This window comes from Prionailurus bengalensis, chromosome A1 (genome assembly GCF_016509475.1).
Source record: "Prionailurus bengalensis isolate Pbe53 chromosome A1, Fcat_Pben_1.1_paternal_pri, whole genome shotgun sequence".
NCBI classification, from domain to species: Eukaryota; Metazoa; Chordata; class Mammalia; order Carnivora; family Felidae; genus Prionailurus; species Prionailurus bengalensis.
Window position 1 is genome coordinate 181,592,724 of NC_057343.1, and position 16,898 is coordinate 181,609,621.

Consider the following 16,898-nt stretch of genomic DNA (forward strand, 5'->3'; position numbering starts at 1 on the left):
CCCGGGGATGGCCGCAGAGGTTGAGAGGCTCATACAAACCCTGTCAGCCACATACTCACACTTTCTGGTCTTGTTGCAGCAACAGAGCAGAAAGGTTACTGAGCTGGATGATTAATATTGCAAATTGCTTATTCTTCTCATCGTACCTGAAATGGAGAGGGACATATGGAGCACGTATGAGTAACACATTTCTCTCTCTCTTAATCATCACAGACGTGGCTGCTGGCTGCTTGGGGGACTGTGGGGAACCTGAGAGCACAGGCTCAGTGCTGTGGGCCATGTAGGGATGCAGGTTCAGACCTGCCGGTCTCAATTTTTATTTTTATTTTTAAATGAAGTGTCAGCTTAGATTTCCGTTTACTTTTTTTTTTTTTTTTTTTACATTTATTTATTCTGAGAGAGACAGAGTGTGAGTGGGGAAGGGCCAGAGAGAGAGGGAGAATCCCCAGCAGGCTCCACGCGGTCAATGCGCAGAGCCCAACGCGGGGCTTCAACCCCATGAAACCGTGCCGTCATGACGCAAGCCGAAATCGAGAGTGGGATGCTCAACCGACTGAGCCACCCAGGTGCCCCTATCAGTCTGAATGTTTAAGGAGAAGCCAGAAGATTGTGCTGTGTGAAATCTCTTGATACTTGAATATTGGCAATTTCTACCAAAAATAATATTGTGGCCATCCTGCATCAAGGGAAAACACAGGAACAACAATCTGGGCTGCAGCCCCCAATGGCTGAAACTTCAATGGGACAGTAAGCCAAAAAACCACAGCAACAATGGCCCCAAAAAACAAGGCACAGGAGGTCTTGGTCATGGTCTTGCTCTGCCACTGGCCAGCTCAGTGAGTTGGGGCAAGTAACAAGGTCTTCAAAGCCTCATTCTTCTCTTTGGTAAAATGTGGAGGTGAGAGGGAGGGAAAGGATGGCCCTCTTTAGTTAGGAGGCCACAAGTGTCGGCAGGTCCTGCTGGTTCTGCCTTTCTCCCCTAGGCAGCCATGAAGGTCAAAACTGAGAAGATGCTGCTGACCACCCATGTGCTCCTGCTCTCCCAGTCACTTACTTCAGGGCAATCTGAACCCGGGTTGCACCCACTGCTTCGGATTCGTCACTGTCAAAAGCGGCAGCTTCTGAAGCACCCGGTCTGAGAGGCAACACAGGGAAGAAGGAGGGTCAGGCTTCCCTGCAGTCACCTGGGGCCAAAGTCATCTTCCAGAAACAGGGTTCCCTCTGGGAGGGCACAGTCGGGTCCTCAAGGAGGAAAGTCTGGGTCAGCTCAGACTCCCTGCAGATTCCGCCTTCCCACGACTTCTCGGGATTCCTGTCTTGAAGGGGCTGCACTTCCTCCAGCATGAACTGCCCCAGCCATACACTCCTTAATGGCAATCGTGGAACTGGCACTCCCTCGAATGTGAAGTGCCCCCAGCCCCAGGAGGAGCAGCACTGTCTGCATCTTCAGCCTATACCACACAGGGCTGAGTCACCTGGCCATGTCCTTCTGTGGGTTCCTCCCACATACCTGAGGGGGCCCAGGCTCTGCATACTCAGACTTCCCAGAGACAGTCAAGACTCAGGGACCCACCTCTGCACAGAAGCCTCATACACACCACTGTCCCCGGCCACGGATTCATCTGACACAGCAGCTGACACACAGGCCACTTTCAGGCTGCACCCCTGGGCTGTATTCACAGCTGGAGAAAGGAAGGATGGCAAGACAGGATTCAGAAACCAGGACACTGTCTTTGCAACACACACTTATGATCTGCCCTCTGCCCCAAGAGAGTCCTACAAATACCACCACTGAACTCGACAGCAAGGTCCTGCCTTCCTTTGTTGTGAAGGAAGGGGTAGCGGATGATTCTGTGTTTAGCATCCCAGACTTGGAAGCCAAACTGCATGGGTTCAAATCTCAGCTCCACCACTTACTGCTTCATGACACTGGGACATGGATTTCACCTCTCGAACCCTTGGATTCCTTATCTGTAAAATGGGAATAACAACACTTACCTGGTAGAGCTGCTGGGGGGACTCAATGAGACATTATAGGGAAGTCCTCAGTACAGAGACTGGTGCAGGAAAACGCTGTAAAATTCAGCACCACTATCCTTATTGCAACGGTCATTCCCAGCACTATGGTGATGCCTTCTAGATCAATCCCTACACACCTGGGGCGGGGCGGGGCAAAGTAACAACTGCTGGACCCTTGGGAGGGGCAAGTGGAAGAAAAGGGAAGATTTCAGCATGAGCTATCCTGCTCTGCCTGTCCCATTCCACTCCTAACTCAGCTCTCCAGCTCCCTCCCCTTGATGGAGGGCCTCAAAGGTCTCCGACCCAGGGCTCAGACCAGGCACTTGGCTCATGCTGCACATTCCTTCCTTCTTCAAGTCACAAGCGCTGGAGGCGTGGCAGGCCAGGCTCAGAGCTACCAGCACGGATAGGAAGGCTCCTGAGCTCCATGCAGTGGGGGGGCAAGACCAGATTCAGGCCCTTCGACCTCACAGCTGGCACTTCTGACTGCCTGCTGTGTGCCAGGCCCTGGGGCAGCCTGGGGAAGAGGCTGGGGATGGGCCAGGCTGGGGAAAGGGATGGTGACATTGAGCCTGGGAGAAGCAAAGTGGCCATCTGGGTGCAGCTCTCCCAACCCGTGTTCCATGCCTGCTGCGGCCAGCGGAGACCTCCCGCCTTCAGACCCATGCATCTCCACCCTTCACTAAACCACTTAAGGAGATTAATTTGTCTGCTGACTGAACAGCGGCACTAATCACATAACCTGCTTAGTGTCGAGCTCAGCCTGGCATCGCTCACTGCAGGGACGGCTTTTGGAGATGGCATGAAGGGAATGCCATCCTGAGACATGTGTGGTCCTTGGCCCACAAGCACTGAGGACACTCTGGGGGAGAGAAGGAGGGTCACTCCCAGCACCTTGCTGGGTCCCTGACTTGGCTTATTGCCAGCCTTTGACAGAATGTCAAGAGCTCTTCTGGAGCCTCATTACAGGTTCCACCTGCACTCGCTCCTCTCCAGGGGACAATTTTCTGAAGTTTGCCACCTGCTGTAGTAGGAAGCTGTTTTTATTTTTGTTTGAGAGCACTCAGCAAGACTCCCTTCCTGATGAGGGAGCCCCAGGGATCTCTCGGCACCTCTTCTAAGGAAATGGCTGGCAATCACCCAGCAGACCCTTTAATTAACCAGGAAATCTCGTCTCCCCCCCCGCCCCCCCCCCCCCCCGCCCTTGCTCCCACCAGCCCTTGCACACGAAGAGATAATTCTGGGCATAGCGGCAGCCCTCCTGCCCATTTCTGGAGCCTTATGGCTGAGATGGGTCTAGCTTCTTCCAGCTGGCATCACAAGGAGCCAGGAGCAGGAGCCCTGTGCGCACGAAGCCAGCACATGTCTTAGTGTGGGTTCTGGGCAGGTGGTCCTGACCGTATCTTGTATACCTATACTCAATAAGTCATGGCCAGGAAAGCCTGGGATCCCCAGAGCACCCTGCTCACAGTTCTGACCTTCACATCAGATGGGTGTGGTGGGGCCAGTGAGCACCAGAAGTGTACCAGGAATAAACACACAGGGCTGCCTCACATCCTGAGAGGAGTGTGACAATAAAGAGGTTGGGTTCTGGGGTCAGGAAAACCCAGATTCCAATCCCTTCTTTCCTACTTGCTGGCTGGGGGACCTATAGCAAGTGATATCACCTCTCTAAACCTCTGTCTCCTCATCTGTGAAATGGGCATAACAGAAGTAACCTATTTCACTGTATAAACCACACAGCCCGTCACACAACATACCCCAATAAAATGTAACTATTATAATATATGCTGGCTGCTAAAGAATTTTTCTCCTAATAAATCATAACTGTCACCATCATCATCTTCTGTTTTAGAGATTCCTACCTGAATCTCAATCTATACCAAAATATTCTTTCTGACCCCATGCAGAGTGGGGGCCAGATCCTGTCATTCCCTGGCTTCAAATGGTCATATGGGTCCTTGCTGCTATTAGGATAAAATCCAAACTCCTTACCATGGCCCACCAGGCCTTAAATGACTGGGCCCTTCCTGATTCTCTGGTTTGCTGGTGACCTCTAACCTGTGGCCTCAGAGATTTTGCTCTTACTTTTCCCAAAGCTGGCTCCTTCTCACCGTTTAAATGCTCACCCAAATGTCGTCTTCCTTCACAACCCAGTCTGAACTGGCAGCTCCACCCCGACCTGAGAGGCCCCATCACATCCCATTTTGTTTTCCTCCTAGGGCCTTTACTGGTCTGGTTGTATAGTTAATGTCTGTGCCTTCAATGGCATGTAAGCTTCTTGGGGACAGGGACCTGGAGCTTGCCAGTCTTCCACACTGTGTCCTTGTGAGTCACCCTGTGCCTGGCACATGGCCCATATGCTGACTGAATAAATGAAGGAATCCATGTACAGACATTAGCACAAGATCTGGCATTTAGTTTTAACAGATACTTAATATCAATTGAATGAATGGATCCATCATGGAAAAACTCTTAGCCCAGGACCTGGAACGTAGTGAGTACGTAAAAATAATGTCTCCTGAATGAATAAATGGACTGATACACACATAAAGCCTGGGCAAATAGAAAGCAGTTGGTAAATGGCCCTAATTATCACTGGTGTCTGCACTCAGGCCTGAGTGCAGTTCCTACCCTGCCCGCCACCCCCCCCTCCACCTCATGGTTCCCCTCTGTACCTTGGCCCAACTGTTTGCCCTCCGTTCCTGGTTCCTCCGGCCGGTACCTCTCCCGGGTGCCACTGCCAAGGCTCAGTTCACAAAGAGTGGCACTCAGCTCCGGGTCGTCAAACTCCAGGGGGCTCAGGAAGGTGTCTCCAGCCAGCAGGGGGTCAGCAATGAGAGGGGAGCAGGGCGGGGATGGAGAGGAGAGTGAGGAGCGGGGGGACAGGGAGGTCATGGACTTCGGGGTGCCAGACAGGGAGCGCAGGGCCTGCAGGCGGCTGCCCCCCTCCGCCTTCTGGGTCTTGGCCACCTCGTCCTCATGGATAGTGGTGATGCAGCCTGAGGGCCGGAAGCCCGTGGCCCCCTCCAGGAGCAGAAACTCCACCTTGCTCTGCAGCTCCGAGTCCAGCTGCTCGAAGGGGTCGTAGTAGAGATCAGTGAAGCTGGCTGAGGTGGAGGAGTCCAGGCTAGAGGCGGCTAGGGAGCCCCGGCTGGATGCGAGGGATCCAGGACTGCTGCCTGAGGAGAGGGACTGCATGCTGCTTGAGAGGCTGGGGGCACGAAGACAACAGAGGGTGAGGACACACAGAAGGAAATGGGCTACCCTGAACCTCCTTCTTGGCTCTGAGAAGCCCTACGGCTGCTCGGAACACTTAATTTCGTTGGACCTTCTTGACAGTCTCCAGGGGAGACCATGCACCCCAATTTCACTAAAAAGGCATTCTGAGAAGTCCACATAATCAGAAAGTGGCAGAAGGGGGATTCCAATCCAAGTCAGCGGCCTTAAAAGTCCACTTTTTCCCGTTTGCCAAACCTCCACTGGCCGTAGTCCATTTTTACACTATGTTTCCTTGTATGAATCCAGCCCTATTTCTTGATATTTTTCTTCAAATAAACTCACTCTTTACTCTTCAACACATTTATTTTAAAAGGAAACTTTACACCCTAAGTGGGATTGGAAAAGCAGCATCATTTACGACAAATAGAAGGCAAGGATTAAAAATATCTGATGGAACAAAATATATTAAATTCCAGGGATACACTGTTGCCCACTGAGGCCCAGGCCTGAGGCCTGCTCTCTCTGTGTTGGCAAAGCAGGTGGGCAGATATTAGAGATGTGAATGGCACCTGACAGCAGTGCTGTCAGGAGGGCTGAGGGCACCATAGTGCAGACAGGTGAGGGACCCTGCCCTGGCCATGCCACACCAGCCTCGAGTCCACCAGCCTAACCAGCTGCCCACTGTGCTTCCAAATGTCCACACTCAAGCCATGGAGGACCCAGGAAGGGCAGAGCCTGGGCGACCTCAGGGTGCTGGTGTCTGGCTGTCCCCAAGGCCACACTCGTGGCCCACCGCTCACCTTTTCAGCTGGGAATGCAGAGCTGCTACCTGCCGGGTGGCTTCCTCCAGTTCTCTCACCAGCTGGTTCCTCTTACTGTTTAACTTTAACCTGAAGGAAGAGAAGGCATGAGTGGGGAGCACGGGGGGGGGGTGGGGGTGGGGAATCCAGCCTCCATCTTCCTAGATGAAGAATCACAGGCATATACGTGTGAAGATGTACATGCAGATCCACAAACACACAAGAATTTTCTGGGAGTGTTTTACTATGATCTTTGGGGGAGATATGGCTCCCACATATGATCCTATAGGAAATGCTATATTCGTCACCTACTATATACCAGGCACTGTGCTAGGAAATGGGTAACACTGCCTTCATTCATTTGTACAAGAACCCTGCACAGCAAAATGGTTTTTACCACTTTACATATGAGGAAATTGAGGCGCTTAAGAGTTAAATAATTTAACGCTGGAGGATTAGTGGTAGAATTAGAATTCCACCCAAGCAGCCCTCCCTTCTCCTCCTTTTCCCTCCTTCCTTCCCATCCATTGGCCCCTACTCACCCACCAATATTTGCTTAGTGCCTACCTCATACGAGAACCTGGTGGCACTTGGCACTAGGGATAAAGATATAAGCAAAACAGAACTTGTTTCTGCACTTATGGAGCTCACATTCTGCTGGGGAGGGTGGGGGAGGACACACATTAAAAAAATACTCAAATATCGAATATCTAATGAACATACTGTGTGTCAAGGTTTAGGAATAAAAAGTACGGAATAGTGGAAAAGAACACAGGAGAGACCCAATTTAGACTAGCAGGTGGGATTCTTGGAGCAAGTGACTTTGTGGCTTAGCCTGTGCTGTCCTGAGCTCCCTGGGCTCACAGTTGGACCTTTCATAGCTTCCCTGGCAGCTGGGTAGGTGGGGCATGGGACCAGGTTCTGGCCAATAGGAGGTGAGCAAAGGATGCACATCAGGCTGAGGTGGTTAAGAGATGTTGGTGGATCTTCCCCACTGCTCCCTGGAGGGCTCTAAAGGAGCTCGTGCCACAGACGGAAGAGCCTGGGTCCCTGAATGACCAAACACACATAAGGCTGCCTGTCAGCCAGGAAAACTTCTACTGTATTTAGCCCTAGAAATTTAGGGGGTTGTTTCCTACCGCAGGTGGCCTCTCCTGACTAGTAGAGAAATTTAATCTAATATGAAGGATGGGCAGGAGTTGGCCAGGAAAAGCGCAGGGGAAAGAACATTCCAAGAGGGGAATCACAGCAGGGACCTCTTTCATTTTAAAGACATCATGGCTGCTGTGAGAAAAATGGGCAGGAGGCTGTGGATGGGAGACAGGGACAAGAGTTGGGGTGGCTATGATGGTGTGCTTCAGTTGGAGCAGACAGAGAAAGGTCATGGGCTGGATGAGGGGCAAGGCCGAGGGAGTTAAGAGGAAGACTGTGAGGTCCCTGCCACTAGCAACTGAATGGATCTGAGATGGCTTCTGTCGGGATGGGAGAGTGATGGGCAGAGCAGCCCAGGGGAAGGGAAGAGTTCCCTTATGGATGTGTGGGTATGAACACTGAACAGGTGAGCTGTTGTAAATGTGGGGGACCCCCATCACATGATGACCACATGAAAAAGATGACCATCTTCTATGGACCAGATTGTGTCCCCTTACCCCCAAAGTCATATACTGAAGTCTTAATAACCTAGTACTTCAAAATGTGACTGTACTTGGAGATAAGGCCTTTAAAGAATTAAGGTAAGATGAGGTCATATGGATGAGTCTTAATCCAACATGACCGGTGTTCTTATAGAGGAGATTAGGACACAGACATGCATGCAGAGCGGACCATGTGAAGTCATGGTAGACGTTCATGTATGGATGGCCACCTTCAAGCTAAGGAGAGAAACTTCCAAAGAAACAATCCTGGCAGCACTCTGGTCTTGGACTTCAGGCTCCAGAACTGTGAGACAATACATTTCACCTATTTTGTGGTACTTTGGTGTGGCAGACCTAACAAACGAATGTACTGCCTTAGGGTAAAATATAGTGGGGGGAAAAAAGGGAGGGCCCAGGACTAAGCTCTGAGTATAAACAGCACAACAAGGTTGAATGGACCAGCAACAGTTGGTAAAGGAACCTGAGAGAATGAGCCCAGAAGGCCCAGAGAAGATGCAGGGAGTGTGGTGGAGTGTCCTGGAACTTGGGAGCAAAGATCTGCACCAAGGCAAGTCTCATATCTGATACTAAAGCCCAATTCAGTAACTATCTCCCTGGAGGCAAAATCCTTGCATTTAGAAGTAACCACTGGATATAGGCCCATCTCTCAGGTTCTCTCCTGAGATCCTGCATGGAGGGCAGCTTAGATGGGCTCTAAGCAGTGTGCTGGCTTCAGGAATGGCTCCCTCTAACCGCTGGAGTGAGCCCACTCTAAGGTCCCAGGATCTGACAGGGAAGGGGCTCCATCAAGCAAGGCTGTGCCCTAGCAAATGCATGATGTGGGCTGCCCTCGTGTATCCGCTAGATTTATGGTTCTCAGTGTGTGGTCCACAGACCTCCTGTAGCAGAAAGGAAGGAGTGCTTATTAAATGCTCAATCTTGGGGCCTACTTTGATCAACTGACTCAGAAAGTGTGGGGCAGGGCTCAGGAATCTGCATCTCCATTAGGACTCACAGGTGATTTTTAGGCACACCAAGGTTTATGAGCTGCTGCACTGGTTGGAGGCTTGACGTTGTATCTCCCACAGACAAATGTGTTCCACTGTCGGCCTCATATCCCCTTATGCCACCCTGCTAGAGAAGGAATGACTGACCCGTTTGCAGAGCACAGCCAATCCGGCCTACGGCCTGGGAAAAAGAGTTCATTCTCATGGGAAAACCTAATCATGCCATCCCTCCACCAACACAGGCTCTGCAATGAAGACCAGAGCTTGCTCTAGACAACTGAGCAAGGTGGTGAGGGACTCGACATGGTCCTTGGCCAGCTCAATCCCTGGCGCTATTCTTCCAGAGTCCTGCTTAGGGCTGGTGGGGCAGGCAGCAGACCGGCAGATGGAGCCCATAATGAATAAAATCCTCGACTCTCAGTGGAATGGACAAGACCGTGGGATCTCCTGACTCTCCATAAGACCAAGCCGGGGCTCACCATTTCTACCTGCATTTTCCTGTTTTCTGGGAGAAAGATCATAGAGACGTGTTCTGGCAGTAAATGCAGGTCACACTGGAGCCCAGCTAGGATGCCAAGGGGACTGGGAATCGGGTGGCCTCAACTTCCTGTGCACAGGGGCGTAGCTGCCAGCAGCAACATGCAGGTGCCGAGGCCTCCTAGCAGAGGCGTTGGGCTTAGCAGGACATATGGCATTTGTGTGTGATGCCTGGCACATGCTGGGAAGCCACGGACGCATCAGCGTGGAAGTAGGAAGAGGATCCAGAAGGTGGAGCTAGAATCCCCACGAGCTGTGGCTCAGTACCTGGGGTGCTGGTTAAAAATGCAAGAGCTTGGGCTACATCTCAGGCCTGGGGAATTAGTCCCTGGGGAGGAGTCCAGGGAGTCCACACTCTAACAAGCACCCTTTGTGACTGCACAGCAGCTCTCAGAAGTGGTGGTGAGGGCCCACGGAAAGGGAGGGGGGGCATGGGGTGCAGGGATGTCTGACTGTGACTGATCTGTGATTGAGGTTTGTCAGGTCTGTGGTTCCTTCCTGGGTATGTCTATTCCTGTCCGTCTCAAAGGCCCCTTGAGTGGAGAGGCTGATGTGTGAGGGTGAGGAGCATCATACGCTCAGTTGGAGGCTGGGAGGAGACAACGAGAGAGAAGAGAAAGGAACATAAGAAACAAAAGACAGAAAGAGACCTAGACAGAGAACAGCAGAGTCCAAGGGATGAACACATACAGAAAAACGCGGGACTAGAAGCAAAGAGCTGTAGACACAGACAAGAGATTGCTGGGTTGGTTTTCTCCTCTCTCCTCTGGAGGATGATCAGAGCCATCAGCACTGTCCCTACCCTTCCTGAGGCTCTCTCTTCTTCCTACCCACATGCCCCCCCAGCTTCCCTCTGCACATATCTCTGGGACCTCTGGGATGCCTGGCTCAGCCACTGCTTTGGGGTGGGGATTCTGGCTTCCCTGGACTGGCTGTGTAAACTTGCCATTCTCAGTGGCAATTGGACCTTTGAAAGACAGGGCTGAGACAATAATAAAAGCCCTTTTGACTGGGCAGTGGCCTCAGCAAGCATGGGCCCCAGAGCCAGCAAGCCTGGGTTCTAATCTCAGCTCTGCCATGTGGTGTTGACCGAGCCTCGGTTTCCTCACCTATAAAACAGAGAATAGTCTCAGGGTTGCTGAGAGATTTAAATGAGATGATACAGGATACTGGGTCTAGCACATAGTGGCGGCTTTTGCCTGTAGCATAGGAGTCTCTAAGATAACCTCCAATCCTACTTTCAAGAAACCAAAATTATTATAGCAGGGAAGAGCCTCAAATCACAATCTGATCCAACTGCCTGCCTTCAGACTATATAGGTATTCAATACGTAGTTATAGTTTTTTTCCCTATCAGGCAACTGAAGTCCATATTGGTCAATGAGTTGCTCAGGGTCAGCAGTGGGATGGGTTTCTTTTTTGATCCAACAAGGAGTAAGGCTGCCATGAAATGTGTTCTCTTCAGCTGCTGGCAGTGAGCATCATCAACAGTGAAAGGTTCCCCATGGAAGCTGTAGAGTCTGGGAATAAGTGAGGGACCCAGGGGACTGTTAGAAGAGGCCAGAAGATACACGCAGAAGCCTGGCAAGGGTGTGCGTAGGCTGGCTAACCATTTATTCAACTAACACTGGAGGTACGAGGGTATATAGACACAAGCCTTCTGCCCAAAGTATGCAGCCCCAGGGAGAGCAGGACAGAGTCTTGCTGCTGAGGATTTCTAGCAGGTGCTTCAAGGGCTGCAAAACACTAATTATGGAAGCCCTGTCCTACTCCTCCTCCTCCACTTGTCTGGTGGTGGGTCACCCCATCAGCCATCCCTTCCAGGGGAGGATAGAAACACTTCCCTGGTAGCCATTCTGAGAAAGGGCTTAAGGATAAATGGACTCTGCTGTGCTTACAAGAGGCCAGGCAGAGGCTGGTCAACGTGACCCCTCGGGCACCCTACCATGTGCAAGGGGGGTTTATTCAGGTGCTGGAGTTGGATGTCAGCTGGGTGCTAGAGAGCTCAGAAGGCTCCCGAAGGGGAGATGCAGAGAGTGCACATCCAGGCCCCTAGGACTCCTGGCCCGCTTCCACTGGGCTGGAGGCAAGTTTACCTGCTTTATAAACTGGGCTTCTGCCTCTGATTTCACTGGAAAAGACGAATTTCCTTGCTCATTCTCACCCCCAAACACAAATGCACATGCACGCACACATACACAAACACACACACGTATGTGAAAATCACTACCTTTGCTTCTAAGCTCCTTAAGGGTAGGTACCTTGCTCACTGAAGTCTGCTGCCTAAAAAAGTGAAAGTAACTAGAATAGATTTTAAAGGCACTGGGGCAGGGATTGTGACTTATTAATTTCTGAATCCTCCAAACTGCCTTGCACGGAAAATATGTACCAAAAAAGCCCATTTCTCAAATAAATGAAACGATACCCTGACGGACAGAATGAAAGAATGAATGAGAAGCTGAGGACTGCAGGGCCTGCCCTGAACACAGGGTTGTGTTCTGTGCATGCGGGTGTGGAGGCTGGGGAGACAGTGAAGGAAATCAAGTCTGTTATCCAGAGAACATAAACCAGTAGCTTTTGGGTTAAACCAAGCCCACAGATGAAGGTGATTTAGCCTTCACAATATTACTAAAAGTTATTAAATTAGTTGTCAATAGTTAAAAATACAGACAATTCTTTTCTTGAAATATGGGGACCTCTGGCAGCCTAAGGCCTGAATTCCCACCAGCCAGTGGTGGGAGTTGGCACCCACGAGGGACAAGGGGGGTTCTGTGCACTCCAGTGTGACCCAATCTATCAGCAGGTGGGCCTCCAGCATTTGTATTTCCTGTTTGGCTCCTATCAGTATCTCATTCTGCACCCTCATCGAAATTAGTGTTTTTCAAAGTACAAACTGCAACCCCTTAGCATGAGGTGAAATCAATTTAGCGGGTCATGTTGTCATGTAAAGGAATGAAAGAGAGAAAATATCAGAGGGCTATCACATATAGTAAGAGTATACATGCTCTATTTTGTCCCTATCATGTGAGTCACTGTCACCGAGTTGGCAAATGACTACTCTACATTACATAGGGTTGTGTGGCTTACGTTTGTCAGAAGATAATTTCTGAAAACCTGCACCCGAGCAGACTTTTTCGTGCTGCGATTCTCTGTGTAAACTCCTAGGTATCTGGTATTCCGGGTGGTGAATCATTTCCCCCAGTTTGCTACTTTAGCAAGTTGAAAGATTTCTACACTGAGTGTTCTTAGAGAGGAGCCCTTACGCCCCAGGTGGTCCCTCTCACCCCTCCTGCTTCCGTGGAAGATAGACCCAGGAGGGTGGGTCCCAGGCCCCTTTTGGCCCCAGCCCAGCCCCACCTCTCTGTCAGGGCCTTGCTCTGGGTGTCCCGGGCTGCCTGCAGGTCCTTCTCCAGCCGCTTCCGGGCCATCTCCAGCTGCTCCACCTCCCCCTGGGTCCACTTTCGGGGGCTGATGAAGCGCATCTCCTTCAGCAGCTCCTCCTTCTCATTGATGAGGATCAGCCGGTCCCTTTCGGAGTCGAGCACTCCGGGCCAGGCCTCACTGTCAAGCTTGGCCAGCTGGATCTTCAGGTTGGCGATCCTGTGGGCGGAGAGGGGAGCATGACAGGTGTGCCCAGCGGCACTGTGGGAGCAGGGTAACAGACTGTGTTTCCAACGTTATGAGGTACCAGGAGCCATGACATCCTCAGAGCAATCTTTGGCAATGACTGTCTTCCCTTGGACCAGCAGGCCATCTCAAGGAACATATTTTCATCTAACAAACACAAATGGTGCCTACCGTGTGCCAACAGTGAGTAGGCTCTGCAGGGGTGGGAACGGGATGTAAACAAAGCAATGTCCTTGCCCTCAGGGATATTAAGCCTGGTAGAACAGAGAGCTGGATTCATCACCAGGCAATAGCCTCCTACCGCCAGCTATGTGACCTTGGGCAAGTCACTTCATCTCTCTGGAAGGAACAACAAAGGCTCCTTTGTCATGGGGTTGTGGTAGAAGGTTTTTAGACATATCCCATGAACTCTCAAAGCACGGTATTTGGCACATAGTAAGCCCTCAAATGAATGTTTCTGCTGCTATTGTTATTACCTGGTCTGACCACTTACTAGGTATATAACATTGGGTAAACTCCCCAAGACTTGTTCTGAAAATGAGCAATAATGTGCTCAGAGTGTCTGGCATATAACTCATGACCAACCAATGGCAGTCATGGACCCACTACAATGACAGACAGCAAACCCTGAAATTGGTAACTGTATGTTCCTAGCCCAAAGAATGGTGTCAGCACAGTGTGGTATAACCAACTGTGGATTTGGGGTCAGAGGCCTTCAGCCAAAGTCTTGGCTTTGGCCTTGACAGAAGGACCATTCTTTTTTTTTTTTTTTTTTTAAATGTTTATTTTTATTTTTGAGAGAGAGAGAGAGAGAGAGACAGAGAGAGAGAGAGAGAGAGAGAGAGAGAGACAGAGAGAGAGAGAGCGCAAGCATGAGCAGGGGAGGGGAAGAGAGAGAGAGGGACATATGGAATCAGAAGCAGGCTCCAGACTCTGAGTTGTAGCATAGAGCCAGATGTAGGGTTCGAACTCACAAATCATGAGATCATGACCTGAGCTGAAGTTGGACACTTAACCAACTGGACCACCCAGGTGCCCCTATAAAAAGACCATTCTTAAGAAATCATTTTGGTTTCATAAGCTTCTAGTACACTGCCTGGTACACTGTAGGCACTTATTAAATGTTAAAAGGAAGGAGGTGGGAGCTCAATCCCTTAACTTTTTTGAGATGCAGTACCCTCACCTGTGAGGTGGAACATGCAAGGTGGGTTATAAGAACTGACTGAAAACTTATCATAAAGAGTTCTTTATACATTGCCAAGTGCCCATACAGATTAGGTATAATTACCTTTGGATCCAAGAAAGATTCACAATATAACTAAGATTATTGCTACAAATATCCAAAGAAATCATGATGTGACCCTTTAGGATTCAGCCTTTGCAAAAAGGGCTTTCAGCTATCACATCCTAGCCTCACCTGATCCATAAAGGGTGGTGAGAAATGGCAGTGAATCTGTTGGACAGATGTCTAGAAATAGGATATGGTTCACCTAAGACTGCAAGTCATAAACGTGGCCAATACATGTTGAGAGCCCAGGTCTCTGGACTCCCAGCTCAATCTTATCTGCAGATATGTGGCCCAACTGTTATTTTATAAAAACATCATTAGGGTCAAAATCTCCACACTGTGCAGTAAAAATCCCATGCAGACAAACACATCTAGGTTTGCTGATTGCCCAGCCAAATGTATCAGAGGGATTCTTAGAGTTGATTAATTTAAATTCCGCATTCACAAAGAGAGTAATCTGGGATAACTTGGTAGCTTCCACCACTCTGAGGATGGAGTGGCGTGGACAGGTCTGGCGGGGGCTCCATTGCGCACAGTACACTGAAGCCTTGATCGATGCTTACATGTACTTTCTAGTGGTGCTTTCCCAGTGTTCCTTAACCTTCAGGCCACCTTTGGTGAAGCTGATGAAACTACTAGACTCACTCTGCAGAAATGCACATGTGACAAAACGTGGCACACAGACCTTTCATTACAGCTACCTGCCCTCCTACCTGGAGTCCTGCAGCCTGCTTTCCATTCAGTGGCTGCTCTATCCTTGACACTTAAACTACCTCTGGGTGAAGAGTGAGGCTCAAAGCTGGATTATAGCAGATGAGCCAGGAAGCTTTGTGATGGGAAGTTTAATGGTTCAACCCCAGAGGGAAGATTTCAATTCTTCAGTCTCTCCAGAATGGATCTTCTAATATAGGCATCATTGCAGACTGGAATATATCCAGGGTTCAGAGTGGTCCCCCTTCAGAGGGGACACGTGGCTGTCCAAATGCAGAAGTCTTGTTGTTTTGCTGGGCCTCTAGGGGGAGCTGAAATAATGCACAGTGTTTTTTTTCTACCTGACCAGTATCCAATTTCTCCTCATTCTGTTAACAACACTCCCAAGTTTTCTTTGGGATATCACTCCTCCAATACTTAAGTCTTTTGGTTCCCACAAAGCTGACCTCAATCCCCTTCCCAGAGTTGGGCACATGACCCATGACTGGACCTTCAGAGAATTCTAATTCCTCCAACGCTGCAACAATAATTGGATCACTAGGAAAAGCCAGGGAGCCTCAAGCCTTAAACCTGTTAAATCTGTTGGGATAGGTAGATCCTCCTGCTACTGGGGTTGCTAACCTGATAGTATATAACTCTAGAATTGCTGGGGGTCACCTTTACATTTTGAAAGGAAAGTCTGTCAATACAAAGGCAAACAGGGTAGAGAAAAGAAGAGAAACTGAGTTTATGTAACCTGATTTGAATCCCTGGATCCAGCTGTGTCTGAAGCTGGTTTATCCTAGGACTTTGGAATTCAATAAGCTGACAAATTCCCTTTTTTATTTCTTCTACTTTCTATAGGATTTCTGTCATTGCTGCAAAGGGTTTTGCTGCTCACACAGAGTTGGCAGAGGGGCAGAACTAGGCACTGCCACACCCTACGTGGCCTGGCTTAGAATGCCATGGGCCAGGCAGTGTAACCTAAGGAGGAATGGATGTGATATTCCTAGCTTTATTCACCATTATGCTCTGTGGGTTCTTACCCAGTAAGGCTGGCCCTGTGCATAGGAAGCTCACAGACTTGGAGCCAGATTGTCCAGAGTTCAAATTCTGACTCCATCATCTTGAAAAGTCATGATCTCATATTTTACCTTTCTCTTCTCTAACATGGAAATCATATAAGATGTGCTATAAGGTTGCTTTTAAAGTTAAATGAGATGATACACATACAAATACTTTAATACAACACCTGGCCCATAACAGATGCTCTAAAAACATCAGGTTTGATTATTGTTTTAATTTTATTTGTGGCAGCGGAACCCAACTGCTTAGGAGACTGTGAAGCCATAAAATATCTAGTCACTGGGATCTACACTGTTTATAAGCACAGCTTGCTCCGAGTTGGGCAGGAGACACTCAAGTGTTCATATCCAGAGGTTTTTCTCCTATTGCTAAAACCTCAGAAGTGCTCCTTCAAACCAGACTACTCACAGGATCATTGGAAAACCCTGATTAGAGAAACTGAGCTCAGCAAGTGGAAAGATAACTAGGCTCTGAGATTTAACAGATTTGGGTGCAAAACACAGCTTCTACTTTTTATCTAGTGAAGTGTCCCTGGCTCAGTCATTTCCTGAGTCCAGAGAAGGTTAAAATATATGTGTCATAATAGTTATCTTCATAATCTTTGATTATTAAAGATGAGGTGTGTGAAAAGCCAGGCATGGGGCAGGCACTCTGCAATGGCAATTATCATTGTTGGAACCATCCCGCCCCCAGCCCCTAATTACCTTCTCTTAGCTTCTTCATATCGAAGGCGCAATCTGACCTTCTCTGCCAACTGATTGTTGCTGCTTGCGCCAAACTGGGGGAAAGAACAAAGTGGGGAATTATATGGCCACTGTGGCCGGTGCTGAGTTGGATTTCAAGAGCTCACGAGAGACTTGACAGCTTGCGTGGGAAGTAGCTAAGAATAGCCCCCAATTACCAAGCTGGCTGTGTGATAGCAGGGAAGCTAGTCAGGCAAAGACACTTCCTGCAGGCTGTGGGAAGACCCTCAAATTCAGACATCTATC

At 49.6% G+C, this 16,898-nt stretch overlaps 1 protein-coding gene across 3 annotated transcripts in view; it reads right to left on the reverse strand.

Moving 5' to 3' along the window:
- The window catches only part of WWC1 (WW and C2 domain containing 1), a 155,180-nt gene that overhangs the window by 32,802 nt on the left and 105,480 nt on the right, over positions 1-16,898 (reverse strand). For all 3 annotated transcript variants that reach the window (XM_043596305.1, XM_043596319.1, XM_043596312.1), the window contains 7 exons: positions 16,614-16,687; positions 12,576-12,818; positions 6,042-6,131; positions 4,698-5,233; positions 1,574-1,682; positions 1,055-1,135; positions 60-146 (listed from right to left, as the gene is read on the reverse strand). In XM_043596305.1, the coding sequence (XP_043452240.1) occupies positions 60-146; positions 1,055-1,135; positions 1,574-1,682; positions 4,698-5,233; positions 6,042-6,131; positions 12,576-12,818; positions 16,614-16,687 (1,220 nt within the window). The remainder of the gene's footprint in view (positions 1-59; positions 147-1,054; positions 1,136-1,573; positions 1,683-4,697; positions 5,234-6,041; positions 6,132-12,575; positions 12,819-16,613; positions 16,688-16,898) is intronic.